This window comes from Anopheles bellator, chromosome X (assembly GCF_943735745.2).
Source record: "Anopheles bellator chromosome X, idAnoBellAS_SP24_06.2, whole genome shotgun sequence".
Classification (NCBI taxonomy): domain Eukaryota; kingdom Metazoa; phylum Arthropoda; class Insecta; order Diptera; family Culicidae; genus Anopheles; species Anopheles bellator.
The window spans coordinates 10,968,402-10,986,390 of NC_071287.1; the positions used below are offsets into that span (position 1 = coordinate 10,968,402).

Sequence of the window (17,989 nt, forward strand, 5' to 3'; positions counted from 1 at the left end):
AACTGCCAACAACTGCACTAGAGATGTTCAATACGGCGAACTCTAGATGCAGTGCAGTTGTGTGGCCCGAATTCGGCCACGTATCTGTAACCTTGCTGAAACGATTACCTTTTTGCCACGGATACAGAGTAGAATCCTCTGTGTTCCAGCATCGGATTTAACGCGTTGTATTAGCACATGATGGGATGTCGTACACAATGATTTTTTGTATATTGTTGAAAATAATTGTGGATTAGCCCCCCTTTCGGCAGGAGGTTTCCAAGGAATGGCCAGAGGACTGTTCAGCTTCCTTTATTAATACCAATAGTACACTGCTTTTCATAATGATAGCCTCAACCGTTTTTTCAGAGTGAAGCTATGATAAAGCGCTGAACCATTTTGTTTCGTATATGAGGAATCAATGAGTTTTGCAAAATTAATAATATCCATTGTTTGGTTTTCCGAAATAAAAATTATTTTGACTTGGAGCCAAAAAACGATAAAACGGCTGTTTCCAAATGTTGCCCCGCTGATAGAGTAGTCGGTAACGCTCTTTGCTGTCAGCGCAGCTGATTAGGGTTCGAATCCCGGGACCGGTTGGTTCCCCGGTTGGGGAACCGGCCATGGTTTCGATTCCCGATATCGGCGCTGACAGAGGGGGGTGGCGCGGGACCAACAACTCCCCGCCCGTAAAAACGAGAACTGAGCAATGAAAAGAGCAATTCTTCAAGATCCGGCAGCAGCAACCCTACTTCTTTTGAACATATAATGCAATGCGTTGGTCAGACATATCATATTACGATAAAACGGCACCACCAACTCAAAAGGTCTATCTTTTTTTATTATTCAACAATCCTTTGAATACTTTAGGATTTTATTTGGTCAATTTGCCTTAAAAAAGCACGGTTCGTTGTGCAACAAATCAGTCATACATTTTCAAATGCATTGATACCGTCTCAGGATATTGCAACACAACGGATGAAACGAAAAGAAACGCACCATGCGCTTTAAATTGCGTTAAAAACAAGTTTACTTCACTTTAATTGATTGTTTTATAGAAACTTCCTGAATTCCTCCGATTTCTAAGGATTAATCATGGAGAGAGAAAAAACATTGATCTTAGTTTATCAATTTACACTGTGTTCCTTAGCGGCACTGTGTTCCCCAGAGACATATATTTGGCTAGGTCAACCGTCGGATGCATCCTTAGTAGGTGCGACCGCAAGTGTACTTTTTGAGTGAAAAAACGATTCTCACAGATCATACACATGTACGGTTTTTCCTCACGGTGGGTCGCTTTGTGCTTGGTGAGATCGGAGCTGTTTGTGAAGGCTTTCTCGCACGTGTCGCATGCGTGGGGTTTGTTGTTAATGTGTGAATTCATGTGCGTTTTGAGTGTGCTCGATTGCGTGTACGCTTTTTCACACAGCGGGCAGACGTAAGGCTTTTCGCATGTATGCGTTCGCATGTGAGTCTTCAAATTACCGACCTGAACGAAGGATTTATCGCAGTAGTCGCAAGAAAACAGTTTCACATTCATATGAAGCCGTTTATGATCCACCAAGTTGGAGCTCCGTGCGAAAGTATAATTACACTCGTCACACTTGTGCCTTGTTCTGGGTCTTGCGTTTCGCTTGCGATTCCCCTTTTCCGGAGTAGTCGAAGATCGTGGCCGGCCCGTTTCTGTTTTTAATCTCCGTCGGATGATGTTCACAGCATTTATCTCATCCACTGTACTCTCGTCATCGGACCCTGCATCACTACTACCGTTATCGGTTGGTGCACTTATATCGTTTGGGTCTTCTGTTTGTGTTCCATCGTCAGGGACCTCTGCTTCGTCTTGGGCATTAACAGTGTTTGTATCTTCCGGCTGCTGGTCCTGCTCTAACCGGTAACCGTCGTCTTTGGTGCGTAGATAGTCTTGCAGTATTACGCGGCTGGCGCAAGCGTCTCGGATGAAGCAATAGGCACCGTCCAACCTTTCCAAGCAGGAGCCACATATTCTAGTGGGTAAGCTTTCGTTCGAAGAAACCTGACGGATAGAATGATTGAAAGGAATTGGTCGTTCAGATGGCTCACTAGCACTTCGTGATAAACTTACATCGATGTTGGTCACTTTTTTAAGTGCATCTACAATTGGAACGCTTTTATCCGACGTCAGGTAAGAGTCCGCAAGGTCCACACAAACGTTGTCATCGTGGGAAATCAAACAAGTAATACAACAGGTGTTCAAGTTGGAGACTGTAATTTCGATAGCTACTTCTTCGTCATCGTCCATTTCTAAAATCGGCTAGCAATGCTTACGAACTTTAAAGGTAGGAAGCATCAACGATTCGTAAACAAACATCCGAATCGCAACAGTACTGTCAAGAATCGGTTATTCAACCGGTTCGATTCGCGTTGGCAGCCCTGTTTGCAGAATCCATTTTTCGGTAACAATCAAATCGGAAGAGTAGTGCGGATTTCATCGGAATTCTATATTTCCAGAAGCATTTTCCATCCCAACACATCAGTGCGATAGTACGTGCTTCCCTTTGAGTATTTGCCGCATCAATATACGCCGCCCTGCAGGAGTGGACATTCTCTTGAGCCAGCCATGAACTCGCACTCGTTTGGTTTCGCGTGCTCGAGGAAAGTGATTCCGCATTACGGTACGCGTCAAAAGCAGCCCCCACGCACCGCCTGATGTAGTATCTGTAACTGTGTTGGCCACATTGACGCCGATAAATGGCACGGATGGAAGCTTCGGTAGAAGAATCCTGAAGGTTACATAAAAGGCACCAGTAGTGAAAAGCAAGGCACGAGCAATTAGTTCCGACCAGTTGTGATACTCACTGAAATGACCGCACTAGTGACATATTGTAAAGTTGCTCGCGAAAAAGCTTAAAAACTACGGAAAGCACGAATTTTTGCACCAGGGATAGCACCAGGGATAATTGACATTAACATTGTTTCTGGTGCAGGCCAAGACCGCACAGCGGTTGTAGTGCCAAAGAAGAAGAAGAATTGCTCATTGGTTTTTGCCTGATTGCTTGTTTGTTGCTTGCTTGCGTTCTTTCCCCCAATTTGCGCACCGTAAACGGCTCGGATGATCAATTGTCTCTAGCTATTACGCCAATTGAACTTCATACGGCTGCATGGCAAGCTCTTTGAGTAAAAGTCTATCTATCTATCTATGGATGGCGCGAACGCCCGATTCGGGCTATGGTCGCTTGTATACTGTCTCTCCAGCTATCTCGGCAAGCTGTTCTGCCTCTCCAGTCTCCTACACCGAGCAGGTCCTCGCTGGCCTTACGGACGCTATCCTCCCATCGAGCTCTCGGCCTACCGACTGGCCTCCTGCCGTGCACCGTTCCCAATAGCGTCTTTTTTGGGATCCTTGTCTCGTTAATTCTCACGATGTGCCCCGCCCATTGCAGTTTTTGCTTTTTTATAATCGCCGCGACTTCCGGATCCTCATATGTTTCGTAAATTTCACTATTATATCTGGTCCTCCAATATTCTCCATCCTTTATTGGGCCTAGGATTCTTCTGAGGATCTTTCGTTCGAATGCATTTATCCTGTTTTCTTGGGTCTGAGTTAGGACCCAGTTTTCTGATCCGTAACACAGGACAGGGCGGATTATTGTCCTGTACAGTCTCAGCTTGGCTTGCCTGTGTATTATCTTGGATTTTATTATGGGCAACACTGAGAAATATGTCCGGTTGGCTGTTTGGATCCTCCGACTTATCTTGCCCTCCTCACTACCATCCTCTGCCAAGTTGGTCCCAAGGTACACGAAATTTCCGACATTCTCAAGATTGTGATAGGTAGATATATTGTTTTGTCTCTGGGGCGCTGTCTGCGGAACTGTGTCATGACCTTTGTTTTATCCATGTTTATTTGGAGCCCTACCTGTTCTGCAGCTCTGTCCAGTTGCAGAAAGGTCTCTGTGGCCAACCGTTGTGATCGAGACATGATATTAATGTCGTCCGCATATGCAACTATCTGTGTCAATTTAGTGCAGAGTGTCCCCTTTGTGTCCACTGGAATCATGCGGATCACTCGTTCCAAGGCAAGATTGAACAATATAGGAGAGAGCCCATCTCCCTATTTCAGCCCGCTATTTGTCGGAAAGCTCGTCGATAATTCTCCGTTAATTCGGATGCAAGCCGAGGTATCGTACAGACAGAGCTGGATCATTCTGATCAGTTTGCTGGGAATACCAACCTCTACTAGAGCAGTATATAGGCTGCTTCTATCTATACTGTCGTAGGCTTGTTTGAAGTCAATGAAAATTTGATGGACGTCGACGTTGTATTCCCAGCATTTCTGGAGAATATTTTTGACACAAAATATTTGATCAGCTGTTGATCTTCCCGGTCTGAAACCACCTTGGTATTCCCCTATAATGGTCTCCGCTATTGGTCTTAATCGGTTTTCCAGCACCTTGGCTCACACCTTGTATGCCGCACATAATACCCTCTGTAGTTAGTACAGTCCAGGCGGTCTCCTTTCTTGTATACTGGTATTATGATACTCTTTCGCCATTCTTCGGGTATGCACTCCGTGGTCCAAATTTTCAGTATTAGTTTGTGCATCGCGATGACTAGATTGTTACCGCCGTGTTTGAGTAAATCCCCGGATATCTCATCCATACCAGCAGCTTTATTATTTTTGAGTTGGGCTATGGCCGTTCCTACCTCTATTTCTGTTGGCATTTCATAGTTTTCGTCCCTATTAACGGTAGTTTCCCGATGGGTTATGGCGTTGGGGTTGGGGTTTAATAATACTGAGAAATAATCAACCCATCTTTCTTTTATGTTTGCCATGTCTCCTATGATATTTCCAACTGCGTCCTTACACAGTATTGTACGTGGTGTGAAATCCTTCTTATACATGTTTACGGTTTTATTGAGTAAAAGTCGCATCACAGAACTGTGTGAAATGCCCAACTGTTGAAAACGTTGATGTCGATTGTTTTTCACACACTCGCATCTTGTCGCATCCTTGCAGCAAACCAATTCGGTAGATGTGGATCTCTCATGGAAATTTTCCGGGCTCGGACTCTTCTAGGTACAGCGACCATCCCCGATCTCTAAACGACTTGCTGCTGTTGCGCCCTCTATCAATTCGTGAGTAGCCTCGCTGAGATAAGCGAGGCCACATATGCGCACTCCGCCAAATCCTTCCTCGTTTTAGCACATGCGTTGGACGTCGTTCTTGAATGGGGACGGATTCCGACGTCTCTTGAAGGATACATAGGCCCTCCTCCCTCAATCCTCCCAAACACGTCCGTGTCGTACAGAACGGTAACATATTTTTCGAATATCCAAGATTGGGTATACTACGGACTTTCCCATCTCTTGGGCGGATGGTGAGTATGGTTGAGTTTAGACGGGTCGGAAGGCCTCGGCAACGAGGCCCCCTAAGGGTCCCACGACGTTTAGGAACTTTAAATAATACGTCACGTGGCCCTCCAGCGTGACAGGGGGTTGGCGCGGGGCCAACAACCCCGCCCTCAAAACCAAGTGTTTCAAAAAGCATTAATCTATGACACCGTGAATCTAGACACCGGAATTTTGATGACGATTATATGCTACGTACTAAAAGGACTATGAAAACGGTCATGAAACTAGGGGCATGGAACGTACGCGCTCTGCTCGGAGCTGAGATCCTGAGGCAAATCGATGAGGCCCAACCGGCGCTGCAACTGGATATCGTTGCACTACAAGAAATGCGCTGGCTAGAAAGTGGTTCGCAAAATAGACGTGGCAGCAGCTACGATATTTACTACAGATGCTACGACCGCAACCACATGCTTGGAACCGGCTTCACCGTTGGTCCACGGCTAAAGGCGGCGATCATCGATTTCCGACCCTTAAATGAGAGGCTATGGACCTTACGTCTGAGAGATAGATTCTGCCAGATCAGCCTGCGAAACGCTCATGCCCCTACCGAAGACAAAACTGAGGAGGACAAAGACTACTTCTATGGCATCCTCCAAAAGGAACGGGACAGATGCCACAGATATGAGAAATCATTCTGGGTGACTTCAACGCCAAACATCAGCCTTCACAGTCTACACAGAGTCTACACGATAATGGTTGCAGGATGATCAATTTTGCATCCGCAACGAACCTCGTCATTTCGAAGCTGGGGAAGGAACCAAGACGGTCGAAGCTGGGGTTAAACAGAGCATTCATAATCCCAGTACTACGCTCCTGAGACATGGACACTATCTAAACTGATGAAACACTCTTAGCCGCGTGCGAGAGGAAGATGCTCAGATTGATATTTGCCCCGTATGTGAGGAGGGACAATAGAGCAGCCGCTACAACAGCGAGCTATATGTTGGAGAACGTCTTTACGCTGCAAGATTACGCACAGAAGAAAAGAAAGTCGTTTTGACAGCTACAGTGCTGTCAACATTCACAGTGCTGCCAACATTCACAGTGCTGCCAGGGCTGTATATTCAACACCCCTGCTCAGCCCTGCAGTCCTCTAGTCCAACGCCAAGACGATGACGACGAAATACTGCAACGGGTAGACCTTTTGTCATCAGATCCGCGGGCTGATCAGCAGACGGGAGATACTTGAGAAAGATACGTCCATCGCGTATCAAATCCCGAATGAAATGGAACTTTACATCAACGTGTTTGATGCGTCCAAAATCCTTTGACTCTTCGGCGATCCTCATGGTTGATTGATTGTCTTCGTATACACACACTGGTTCTTTGATGACGAATCCCAAATCCTTGTTCTTTTCGAGAGCAGCTATCTCCTCTTCAATGGCTACTTTCCATTTCGGCCAATCGTTCCGAGTTTTGGCTTCAGCCAATGTTCTAGGCAGATCCTCAACATATTCCATAGCATTCATTGCACATGCCATAAAATCCATATGAAAGTCAGCTTGCCATGCAGGGGGTTTTCGATTGCGCTTTGACCCAGACTCTATCAAATCATTATCACTATCATGATTTTCGACAGATTCTTCTGCATCACAACTATCGTCCTTCGATGTCGACTTTGCTTCAGAACTATTGGTCTGTTCAATCACCTGCAACTCCTTTATAGCCGATTGATCATCTTCATTTCGTATAGATTCCACAAAATCTACATCACGAACATGCACTATTTGGCGCTTCATTGGATTCCATACTCTATATCCATTGTGTGCATAACCCAAGAATATTCCTTTCCACGATTTAGCGTCCAATTTGTCTCGTTCCTCTTTTCGAATATGGACGAATACAGTGCACCCAAAAACTCGCAGTTTGTAAACGTCTGGCTTCGATCCTTCCCAAAGCTGAAATGGAGTCATCTCAGAATCGATTGTTTTGGAGGGACTGCGGTTCAATAAATACGCAGCTGTCTGCACTGCATTGACCCAGAAACGTTTGTCCACACAAGAATCTTCGATCATTGCTCGTGCACGCTCAACGAGGGAACGATTCATTCGTTCGGATACTCCGTTCTGTTCTGGAGTATGAGCCACTGTCCATTCTATCTGAATTCCATTGCTTTTGCAGTAATCCAAAAATGGACGATTCTTGTATTCACCACCGTTGTCACACCGGAATCGTGATATTTTCCGACCAAATTTTGCTGATACTAGAGCTGCATATTCTTGGAAACAATCGAAGACTTCGTCCTTCGATTTCATCGGGAATGCCATTACAAAATGACTCCAGTCATCTATGAAGGTAACAAAATACTTCATGCCGCCTTCACCAATCGGATTCACTGGTCCGCAAACATCCGAGTGTATAAGTTCTAGAACACGCGATGATCTCTGTTCCGTACGCGATTTGAAAGGTTTTCGCGTTTGCTTGGCCATCATGCACGGTTCGCAGACAATGTGTTCTGCATTCTTCTCGCGATCATTCACTTTTAAACCGATGCACATGTCTTTACTTATCAGCTCCTTTAAGCTTCGAATATTCAGATGACCAAAACGTCGATGCCATAGTTCTAAATTCACGTGCCCTTGCCCGACTGATACCAACGAATCACCTGTCATAGCTTTCTTTTTCTGGCTGTTCACAAAGAAATCTAAACGATACAACTTTCCATTACGTGAACCTGTGACAATCTTTTCCGAATCATTGTATATGCTGACCAAATCGTTCTCAAAGATTATTTTCATGCCAGCTTCGTCACATCGAGTGACAGAAAATAAGTTGCATCGAAGCTCTGGTACGTATAGTACATTTTTATCTGAGCACTTAATTTCTTTTCCGTTCACTATCGAGACGATTTTTACGGTTCCAGATTGTTTTGCTATGATGGATTCTCCATCTTTTGCAATCGCAATTTCTATTGGTTGAGTGAGCTCTACTAGTTCATCGAATACTGGTTTGTCGTTAATCATGTGGTCCGAACATCCCGAGTCAATGTACCAATGTACTCTGTTTAACTCATTACCACGAGCCATGCCCCTGCTGAATCCGGCAAAACACATTTCCTTAGATTTGGCTACATAAGCCTTTGATTTGCTCGATTCCTGCTTTTTCCTTTCAGGGCATTCACTCAATTTGTGTCCTTGTCTCTTGCACCCAAAACATTTGAACTGTTTTTCTATTTGCTTGGTGCCCACGAACGCCGCTTGCACGTTCCTCTTTGGAGATGACGGCTTTGCCCCTTTTTTCTTGGTCTCTTCATCCAAGAGCCGACACTTGACGAATTGAACCAATAACATTTCTTCCGGCATCGTCTCTAGGGCAGTTACCACACCAGCGTAGGTGTCTCCCAACGTCAGCAATATATGACATACCTGGTCTAGTTCATCTAACTCAGCACCTGTTGCGCGATATTCCCGAACTAGCTTGTCAAATTGTAGGAAATGCTGTTGTAAGGTGCCGCCTTCCAATCTCATTGAGAGCATTTGGCGCTTGAGATGCATTCTGTGCGCAATACTTCTTCGCTCAAATACACGGTGCAAAGCATCCCATATGTCCTTTGGCGACTGTTTGCCTTGCACGTACTCTAGCTGCGAGTCGTGTATTCTCGATATCAGCAATGATTTGCATCGACGATCATTTTTCAATCGAGCTTCGCGTGCCGTTTCCTTCTTTTTCTTTTCTGCAGCACTGTCGTCAGCCTGCTCTTCCAGCTCGGGCAAGTCCGCCATGTTGCTTTTAACACACGCGATCAGCTCGCGTTCTTCTAGCAACACAAGCATGCGGAACTTCCATGCACCGAAATTTGTGCCGTCGAAGAGAGGCAAAAGTACTCGTTCTGTCTGTTCTTCGTACATCTTTTATGTATTAGATGCCTGGGCCCATAACCTGTTGGAGAACGTCTTTACGCTGCAAGATTACGCACAGAAGAAAAGAAAGTCGTTTTGACAGCTACAGTGCTGTCAACATTCACAGTGCTGCCAACATTCACAGTGCTGCCAGGGCTGTATATTCAACACTATACGCAATGTACGACGACTTCACTGTCGCGCAGCGTGTGCCTCTCGCCAGGCTCCGGTGGGCTGGTGATGTCATGAGAATGGCGGACAACGAACCAGCCCGTAAAGTCCTCTTAGGCCGTCCAGAGGGACAGAGGGGCGTGGTAGGCACCGTGTGAGATTGCGTCGACCGGGACGTGAGATCGGCGCGAGCGGTGGAATGGCTCCCTGAAGCTGGCCAAGACCGCTCTGCGGTTGTAGCCAGATAAGTAAGTAAGTAAGTATTCGACGATGTTCTCCACACAGAAGTCCATCTTCAACCCTCAGTTGCATGTGGTTTCGAACGTCGTCGAACCAGGGGCACGCAAACAGGACGTGCTCCGGCGACTCCACATTACCCTCACAGATTGGACATTGCGACGACGGAGCTCTTCCTTTCCGAAGGTGATACTCCCGGAAGTACCGGTACCCAGTCAGAAACTGGGTTAGGTAAGCGATGGATAGCTCCATGCTTTCGGAGTTGCCAGCATTCGAGGTCAGGGTTTGGGCGGCATGTCCAACGTTCGTGCACGCCGTTTTCCCATTCCCGTTACAAGCCCTTAATCGGCAATCGTCTTATCTCGGTGCGAATACCCGGCGCTTCACGATCGCTGGAGAACGCCAGTCGTAGGCGGCATTTCCTGTGGGCTGAGTCGGTGTCGTAAAACAAGACTCGGTCATCGAAGTAGTTCCCAAGTATACGACACATGCAATCGGGAAGCCTCATACTGTGTAGCGATTGTGCGATAAACATCCAGTTAGCGTTGATGCAAGAATACCTGACGTCGATCACGACAATCGCACAGAATTGATTTCTCCAGCGGCCATGCTAGTGGTGTCGAGCAAATGCACCATCTGCACCACATCAACGGAAGAATTTCCCTTCCGGAAGGCGAACTGCCTACCGGTGAGGACATGTGCTTCCTCATTGAACGCAGATAACCTGTTGAGAATCAATCGCTCTAAGAGTTTACCCTTGGTTATCGTTGGTTTATTCTAGATACGTTCGCTACCGAAAATGAAGGTAAAATATAATACAATTTTCGGCATGGATGTCTTAAAGCCCGGTCCACACGCTACGATTTGACTGCTACTTTGATCTGCGCAGATTAAAGTAGTTATCGAATCGCTGCAATCTGTGGAGCGTCCACAAGCTACGATTTCATAACGATTTGCAATCGCAGATCTGACACGTTGTGCAAACAGCCATGGAAGAAACACTGTGTTGGTCTTCCTTGGCATTGTGCGTTTTGGGTATCCACATGCGAAAAATAGAACGTGCCAAGAAAAAACTGTATGAAATGTTAAATAAAATTGTTTTTTTATATAAACTTAAAAAAAAAACAAATAAACTAATAAAATGAACAGTGAACACACGCACACATGTCTATCCACCATCAGCACACGCACACTTGCATGGAAATTGGACAGATATTGATGCTCGTTTGCTCACATTTTCTAGATCTACGTCGAAGGTCGACAACGACCAAAATCGTTGCAATTTCGCTGGCCACACGCTACGATTTGTCTGTGCGATGCGATTGTACAGAAAAATCGTAGCGACAAATCATAGCGATCTTAAGAGAGACACACACGCGCGATAATAAACGATTCATTTTTGCCGTTCCTTGATTCACATTCTTTAAAAACAACATGTCTTTTGTAAACAACATTTTCTTCGCACATCGCTCTTGGAGGGTCGCTAACTCTTTGACGTTCACTGTCACCTCGTGACAATAAATCGCGCTCAGCGTGATAATAGTTTGTTGTGTCGCGTGTGCAGCGTAACTGGAAAGCTGTGCTGTTATCTTATCAGCAAAGAAACGGTTGTCCATGCCCTTCTGCCTTTGTGCTGCAAGAGACTGTGTATGACTGAAGTGAAAACTTGGAAGACCAAATTTAACAAATATCAGCCTCACCATAATGAGCCACTTAAGTACACCGACGCTCGAATCGTGCGTTCCGCTGCCGTTGGATGACGTACTGCTCACCGATGTGATCGAGAAGGCGAAAGATTGGGCCATAATGCACGGGGCTGCGATGCGTTCGAAGCAAAACTTTAATCCGGATGGAGTACAGGTAGGAAAGACGGAAGTACGATTCAGTGCGCATTATGTAACAACTGGGAGCTGATGTTTCTCCTTTTTCCGTTATACGGACTCTACAGTTCGCTCCGTTCATTCTAACACCGTCCTCGTTTCCGCGTGTGGAATTCCTGAAAGCAGTCCGTCTGCAGCCGCTGTTGAACGAACTGATCCATGCCGTCGCGCACGATAGCAAATTTTTACTCGACACTCTTAAATCGACGGAACAAGTGGACGAGTTCACTCGTGAGTTGATCAGTATTTATCGGAAGGTGCTGGCGGAAGGGATTACGCAGGTAAGGGGAAGTGTGAAGGATATTTTTCGCTAGATATGCAACACCGCATTTGCAAACCGGTATATGTAGCTGCGAGTATCTCCATCCAAATTTAGTCGTTTTGTTAAATTTAGTCAATCCGATAAGGTTAAACCTAACACACGGAAGCTTTTGTATTACTCCATTGTTGTTGAAGGAAAGTATGTGTAATTTGATGGTATTTACGGAATAATTAAAAATTTCAACAAGGAGTAGTAGGGTCACGCTTAGCAACTGGTAATGAGGTGCTTATTCGATTGTTCAGCATATTGGAAGTTTGTAGACTAAGGGTGTAGAGCCAACGTAATAACACCATTGGTAGTAGTATACACGCTGATTTCCCTTTTCAAATGAACTCCTTATCACACTGTTTCGCGGTGTTCAACGATTATTTTAACAATTACGATACGATAACGAACGATTTTAATAATTGAAACCGTTGACACACTCAACAACCACAAAAAAACTTTTCCTCACTCGAATTTCCGCGAATAAATGAAATCCTGGGGTTGAATCCGGCAGCCGCTTAGCCTTGGGTTGCTTCGATCGGACTTGATGCTGGAGACACGGTGCGACAACGAATGCCGGGAACGACTGCGACCGTTTAACGCTTACTGCTGCTGGAAGCAGGTGGAGATTAACACGATCGCGTCCGGTTTCGGCCATCTAGGACCCTCAAGCAAATATCTGCACAGGTTTTTACTGCTACAATTTATCATTTGTTAACGCATTGACTATAGTTCGCGATGTAGTTTTTCACTTCTCTTTCACATTCCTTTTCGCATTCGTCCTTCTTTGTTTTTTGCTTTCTTTGGTAAACCTTATAACTAATAACAAGTATTTGAAGCTGCTATGGCCTGACCTGTTTTAGAACAATTTTGTTAAAGAAGGAAATGATAGCAAAAACGCAAACGTCTTTGATTTTGCCGCCCCAAACTCCAGCTTTATTATTGTCTAATGTTTGTACTTAGTGTCTAATGTTTGACCTTCTTTGGGTTTGGTTTTCATATCATCGTTTTGTGTGCATTATTGCATTATAATAAGCGCCTAGTTCGTAATGTCGCTCGCATGCCAGAGTCCGTTATCTAGGCATGACAAAATGTCGACTGCTACAGTTCACTAGACAATGCTAACAAATGTTCGTAGCGCTTTCGTCATTTAAAACTACGAAGTAACCATTAATGTACGCAGAAATAAGGGCTAATGGCACTATGTTACCACTTTGCTGAATGCAGTGGCTCATTTAAACGCCAAATTGACTTGCCGAGACATGCTTGCCGAGACTAGCTTTGTCGTGATATTATTTGCTGTTTGTTGCTTACTACGATTCTTGAATCCTTTATTAAAATATATGTCTTGCTTTCTTGGCTCCTGGAAACAAATTGATTCGAGTTTTATAAGCAATGTTAGGATTTTTACGATGTTCACCATATAGAAATGCTTCACCATAAGTTGTTTATTCATATTTGTCGATACGCGCTATTTAAGACACGCGTTTGTCCATTTATAGACCGTGTGGACTGCATGTTAAATAGAGCTCCGTTTTGCTGGACACGTTATGGACATCACGTTTGATAGTTTGTATATACGACCGGGCTTAAACCCCACTGTTTGCAAACGAAATTTGGCTCTTGTTCATAAATAATTAAGAACAGGAACGGGCTTTGCTCCAAGTTTGTTTTTCATTTTGATGTGATTTATTCAAGTTTATGCGGAGTAACCGGAATTCATAGTGCAGGGCAAACTCGTCGGCAGCACGGCTGTGTTCGTAGTACAGGGCAAACTCGTTAACAGAACGACGGATGATAATATCGCAAACAAATACCTGTTTGCATGACCGCACTACAGTGGCCGTGAAGCATCTCAATGAACATGGATCGTACAACTACGTATTTATATTTATTTGGCCGTTTTCCAGACTGTAACGCTCGCACTGCTCCGGTCCGACTATTTGCCCAACTTATCTGAAGCTATCAAGCAGGTGGAGATAAATACGATCGCCTCCAGCTTTGGTGGCATTTCCACCAACATAAAACCGATGCATAGGTACATTATATAGCTTCTCCACTTTCTCTAATTTCCTTTCATTTGTCTATCTGTCTTTTCCTACCTTTCGTTCATTCACTTTGTTTTCGCTTTTATTTTCTACCAATTTCAACCCCTTACTGTTTGTTTATTTCCTATTTCAACCCAAACTGTTTTGTTTTAATTTTTAATTTTCTTTTAAATATTTTTAATAATATTTGAAGTTTTGATTTGATAATCGAATCAATTTCGCACGTGTTAATTTGTTTCATGTCCCTGAAGTTAGTGAAAGTTACTGTTTTTTGTTGTTGGTTTTTTCGTCTTATTATCATTTTGACAGTTTTTCGTGACAATACAGAAATAGTTTAGGCAGTTGAAAAATAACACTTCGAAATTTTGTTTATTTCCTTTGCATACATTGCCATCTTTGTAGTCTTCAGAAATAGGTGTTGGTGCATATGCTTTATATTGAAATCCGACAATAAAAATACATATTCATTGCGCAGAATACCTGAGCTTTCAAAAGTATACTAGATACTGAAATCGCACAAACATACTTACAAGCAACCGCTGTAGAGGAAGAATCGTGAAAGTTTTAAAAATATTGACATGGAACGAAAAATGAGATCTAATAGATATGGCTTAGATCAATATCATGGGCACTATCTGCTCCGGTAAGCTCTGAGGAGGTAGTTTCGAGGTAGTCTGAAGAGGTAGAGGTTAGTTTGAAAGAGGTAGTTTCTTCTTTTGAAAGGTACTGTTTCAGTAGATTTTAAGCAGCTACAAACTTGCTTGTGTGTGTGTGTGCTTATGCATTCGATATCACAACGATTCCTTACAGAGCAATAATTCCCAACATTCTTTCTAAATCTGCGAAATTTTAAACTTTTTGGGGATCTAGCGTTTTGCACGCACGTATCCGTGCGTAAAATTTTAGCGGCTTTTATCGTCTCTATGTAGCAACTTTTCTTCTTCATTCACAATTTTTTTCTCAAAGTGTTATTTCCTGTTTCCGGTAGACTATCCTTTTCTAATATAACACCTTTGTTTGGCCGTTCTATTACTATCCAATTTTTACATCCATGCAACACATTCTAATCTAGTGACTGCTTGTTTATTCTACTTCATCAATATTGCAAAACATACTTACTACATCAATATTGCAAACTTACTATGTTTTGCAAAAACATAATACCACAAAAACGTCCTGGGGCATCGTCAATCATCATTGCTACGGTTCGATTCGAGCTTTCCTGAACAGCTACGTTCTCAGCGAGCTTGGCTACCAGGATAAAGTAGCGAATGTAAGTTGAAGGTCGTTTAAAGTTGCTTACTGCTGTTCCCTCGCCTTTGTTAATATGTGTCGGGTTTTTGCAGTTACCCGAAAACATGGCCCTGTCGGGATTATGCGATGCAATGGTGGAAGCCTGGAAACTGCAGAACTGCCCGACATCACACATTCTATTCGTTGTCGAAAACGTCACGTACAACATCTGCGATCAGCGCCTTCACGAATTTTACATTCGAGAAAAGTACCCCCATGTAGGCGTTGTCCGACGTACGCTAACTCAAATACACCAAGAGGCCACGTTGGGTCCGTGCGGTCAACTGTTAACTGACGGTCTGCGAGAAGCGAGCGTCGTGTATTTTCGAGCGGGCTACGAACCGGGACACTATCCGAGTGGTAACGAGTGGAGTGCTCGGCTACTGATCGAGCGGTCGCGCGCAATCAAGTGTCCGTCGATTCAGTATCACCTTGCAGGTACAAAGAAGATTCAACAGGCGCTGGCCAAGGCAGACGTGTTACGTCGGTTTGTTAAAGAGAAAGAGAAAATTGAAGCTATCCGCGACATCTTCACTGGGCTATATTCGCTTGATTTCGACGACGAGGGTGATGCAGCGGTGCGTCTCGCTCTGGACAATCCCGAGCGATACGTGTTGAAACCACAGAGAGAAGGTGGTGGTAACAACGTCTACGGGGCAGACATTCCGGCTACGCTCGCGGCGATGGAGGGCGAAGAACGCTCCGCTTGGATATTGATGGAACGTATTTTTCCGCCGATTTCGACAGGCTATATGATCCGGCCGAACGGACCCAACCCTCCGCCGTTGGTGCAACTAGTTTCCGAGCTCGGTATTTTCGGCGCCATTATCGGGTCAGTTATACGCTACCGGATCACGATACATTTTAGATACTCACACATCATTATTGCTGTTTACAGAACCAAGGATAAAATACTGTACAACAAACAGGTAGGCCACATGCTCCGTACGAAGCTTTCAACAGTCAACGAAGGCGGTGTGGCTGCCGGTCTCGGAGCTCTCGATAGTCCATATTTGATTGACTAATGTGGTGGCAACGAGCACGATGACACACAACGAATGAGCGATGTGCCTTAAATCAATCGAAACATTCTGAATCAACAAGAATTGCGTTTATAACCTTTCTGCTACGTGGTAGGAAAATACTGAACCTCTTCGAGGTTTTGCATTACATGAACATAAACAAGGAAATGAATAAAAAAGTACATCTATTTACAAAACTGTGTTTTTAATCTTGGGTAGTATTTCGACGATTATCCCGTTGATAGAATAAGTGGTGTGCTCAAAAGGTTCTGATACGTATATTCGTATTTGCTGGCAAACATATACGCAGTAGTCGGTGACGGCGGCCCAGTTTACTTCGTTGGTCGCATACTGTTCAACCTGGAGGATGTTCAGTGTCATTTGTAAAAGTACAATACAGTACAGACTACAGGCTGTGTCGGTTTATACCGTGCCCGGTATGATTCCCTGCAATATCGACGAATAACCGGACTGAACACGTTTTATCTTAGGATAGTTCGCACAGGAAACAAGACCCTTCTCGTAAATTGGAACAAATCTGCCAGTGATCACCACACGGCACGGGTTGTGTCGGTATTCAAAACAACGAACCTGGTAGACATTGACAAAGTGCTGGATGACTGAGAATTGAATAAGGACGATGAGTGCAGCAACTGTCAGGGAACGGTTGGTGATCCAAGAAACAAAGACCGCTACGCAAAATCTTTCACGGGTATGGTTAGTAATCGCAAGGATGTCTTATCATTCCAACATTGTGATACTTCCTTTTTGTAGACACCAGATCGGCAATTAAACGTGGAACGGATTCTTTCAATGGAGAAAAATCGGAACCAACGTCGTCAATGTGGCAACGGTATTTTCGAGTCTCAACGAAGACACCAACGCTAGTTGTACGAAACTGGGCAGTGGGAAACTGGGCGAAAAGCGCGAAACCAAGTTCGCGCTTGCGCAACTCAGGCGTTTGACGAACTGCGGGCCGTATTGCCAACACAGTCCGGATGTTTTGTTTGCGCGAGTTAACATTGATGCCAGTTAAATACAAGTTAATACATTTTCAATGGGCACAAAACCGCAACGTTGCTAAAAATAATAAGCACTCTCTGAATGCAACGATGCGCCGTTCGGTCCAACATCCCATCGTGGATTAAACAAAACATTACCAGCTCACCATAAACTCGTCTCAACTAGCACAGTCGTCTGAAAGCCAAACTCATATCGAAAATAAAGAATCACTTCACGTTTACCGATCACCGAACGCGAGCGCCATGAATTCTCTTCGCTCCCAATGTTTTGCACTAACATTCTACCACTATCCGAAAACTTAACTCGCGCTGGTGGCGTGATGAGTGCATCTTTTGTGCGTATACCACACTTGGCCTGGGTTCGATTCCCGTGACCAGCATGACAGGGGGGTTGGCACGCGCGGGTCCAATAAGCCCCATCCATAAAACACAACGTTACAGAAAGCAACAGAGATTAACATTGTCTCTGTTGCAGGACCGCGTGGTCGTTGTAATTGCTGATAGGAAGAAGTATTCCGACTCTTCTCGAAGGATACATAGTCTCTCTTGCATATTTTAAGTTTTTTACTCTCGATATGGGGAGAACCTTCTGGTAACGGACAGCAGTTCCTTCCTCTCTCGTTGAAATCGGCCAGTAGCACATAACATGTTCCGCTGATTTCGTTGGTACCAGGCACCAGGTGCTGTCACGGAATCGTGTATAAACCGATCGTGTAAACATCCTTTAGGTACTCTCGGCAGAATTCATGTCCCGAGAGGCCACCCCTGGGAGATGTGGAAGCCCACACGCCTGTTCTTCT

General features: G+C 44.6%; 3 protein-coding genes across 7 annotated transcripts; 1 reads left to right on the forward strand and 2 right to left on the reverse strand.

Moving 5' to 3' along the window:
* Positions 1-888: 888 nt before the first annotated feature.
* On the reverse strand, positions 889-2,257 carry LOC131213741 (zinc finger protein 629-like). The gene is made up of 2 exons (XM_058207857.1): positions 2,081-2,257; positions 889-2,011 (listed from the first exon to the last, which is right to left on the reverse strand). Exons 1-2 carry the CDS (start codon positions 2,255-2,257, stop codon positions 1,112-1,114), a joined length of 1,077 nt encoding a protein of 358 aa, XP_058063840.1. The 3' UTR covers positions 889-1,111.
* A 231-nt stretch (positions 2,258-2,488) lies between these two features.
* On the reverse strand, positions 2,489-3,023 carry LOC131213758 (large ribosomal subunit protein bL34m). Its single transcript, XM_058207873.1, has 2 exons — positions 2,815-3,023; positions 2,489-2,738 (listed from the first exon to the last, which is right to left on the reverse strand). Exons 1-2 carry the CDS (start codon positions 2,835-2,837, stop codon positions 2,489-2,491), a joined length of 273 nt encoding a protein of 90 aa, XP_058063856.1. The 5' UTR covers positions 2,838-3,023.
* Positions 3,024-11,165: 8,142 nt separating this feature from the next.
* LOC131214009 (glutathione synthetase-like) lies at positions 11,166-16,347 on the forward strand. Of its 5 annotated transcripts, XM_058208307.1 has the most exons (7): positions 11,166-11,477; positions 11,566-11,778; positions 12,319-12,479; positions 13,723-13,842; positions 15,083-15,125; positions 15,199-15,977; positions 16,044-16,347. In XM_058208307.1, the coding sequence occupies exons 1-7, from the start codon at positions 11,322-11,324 to the stop codon at positions 16,168-16,170; spliced, it is 1,599 nt and encodes a 532-aa protein (XP_058064290.1). In that variant the 5' UTR covers positions 11,166-11,321; the 3' UTR covers positions 16,171-16,347. The 5 variants fall into 5 exon arrangements, with proteins under 5 accessions (XP_058064290.1, XP_058064291.1, XP_058064292.1 ...); XM_058208308.1 differs by lacking the exon at positions 13,723-13,842 and having other exon boundaries at positions 12,319-12,491; XM_058208309.1 differs by lacking the exon at positions 12,319-12,479 and having other exon boundaries at positions 13,715-13,842.
* Positions 16,348-17,989: the final 1,642 nt, after the last annotated feature.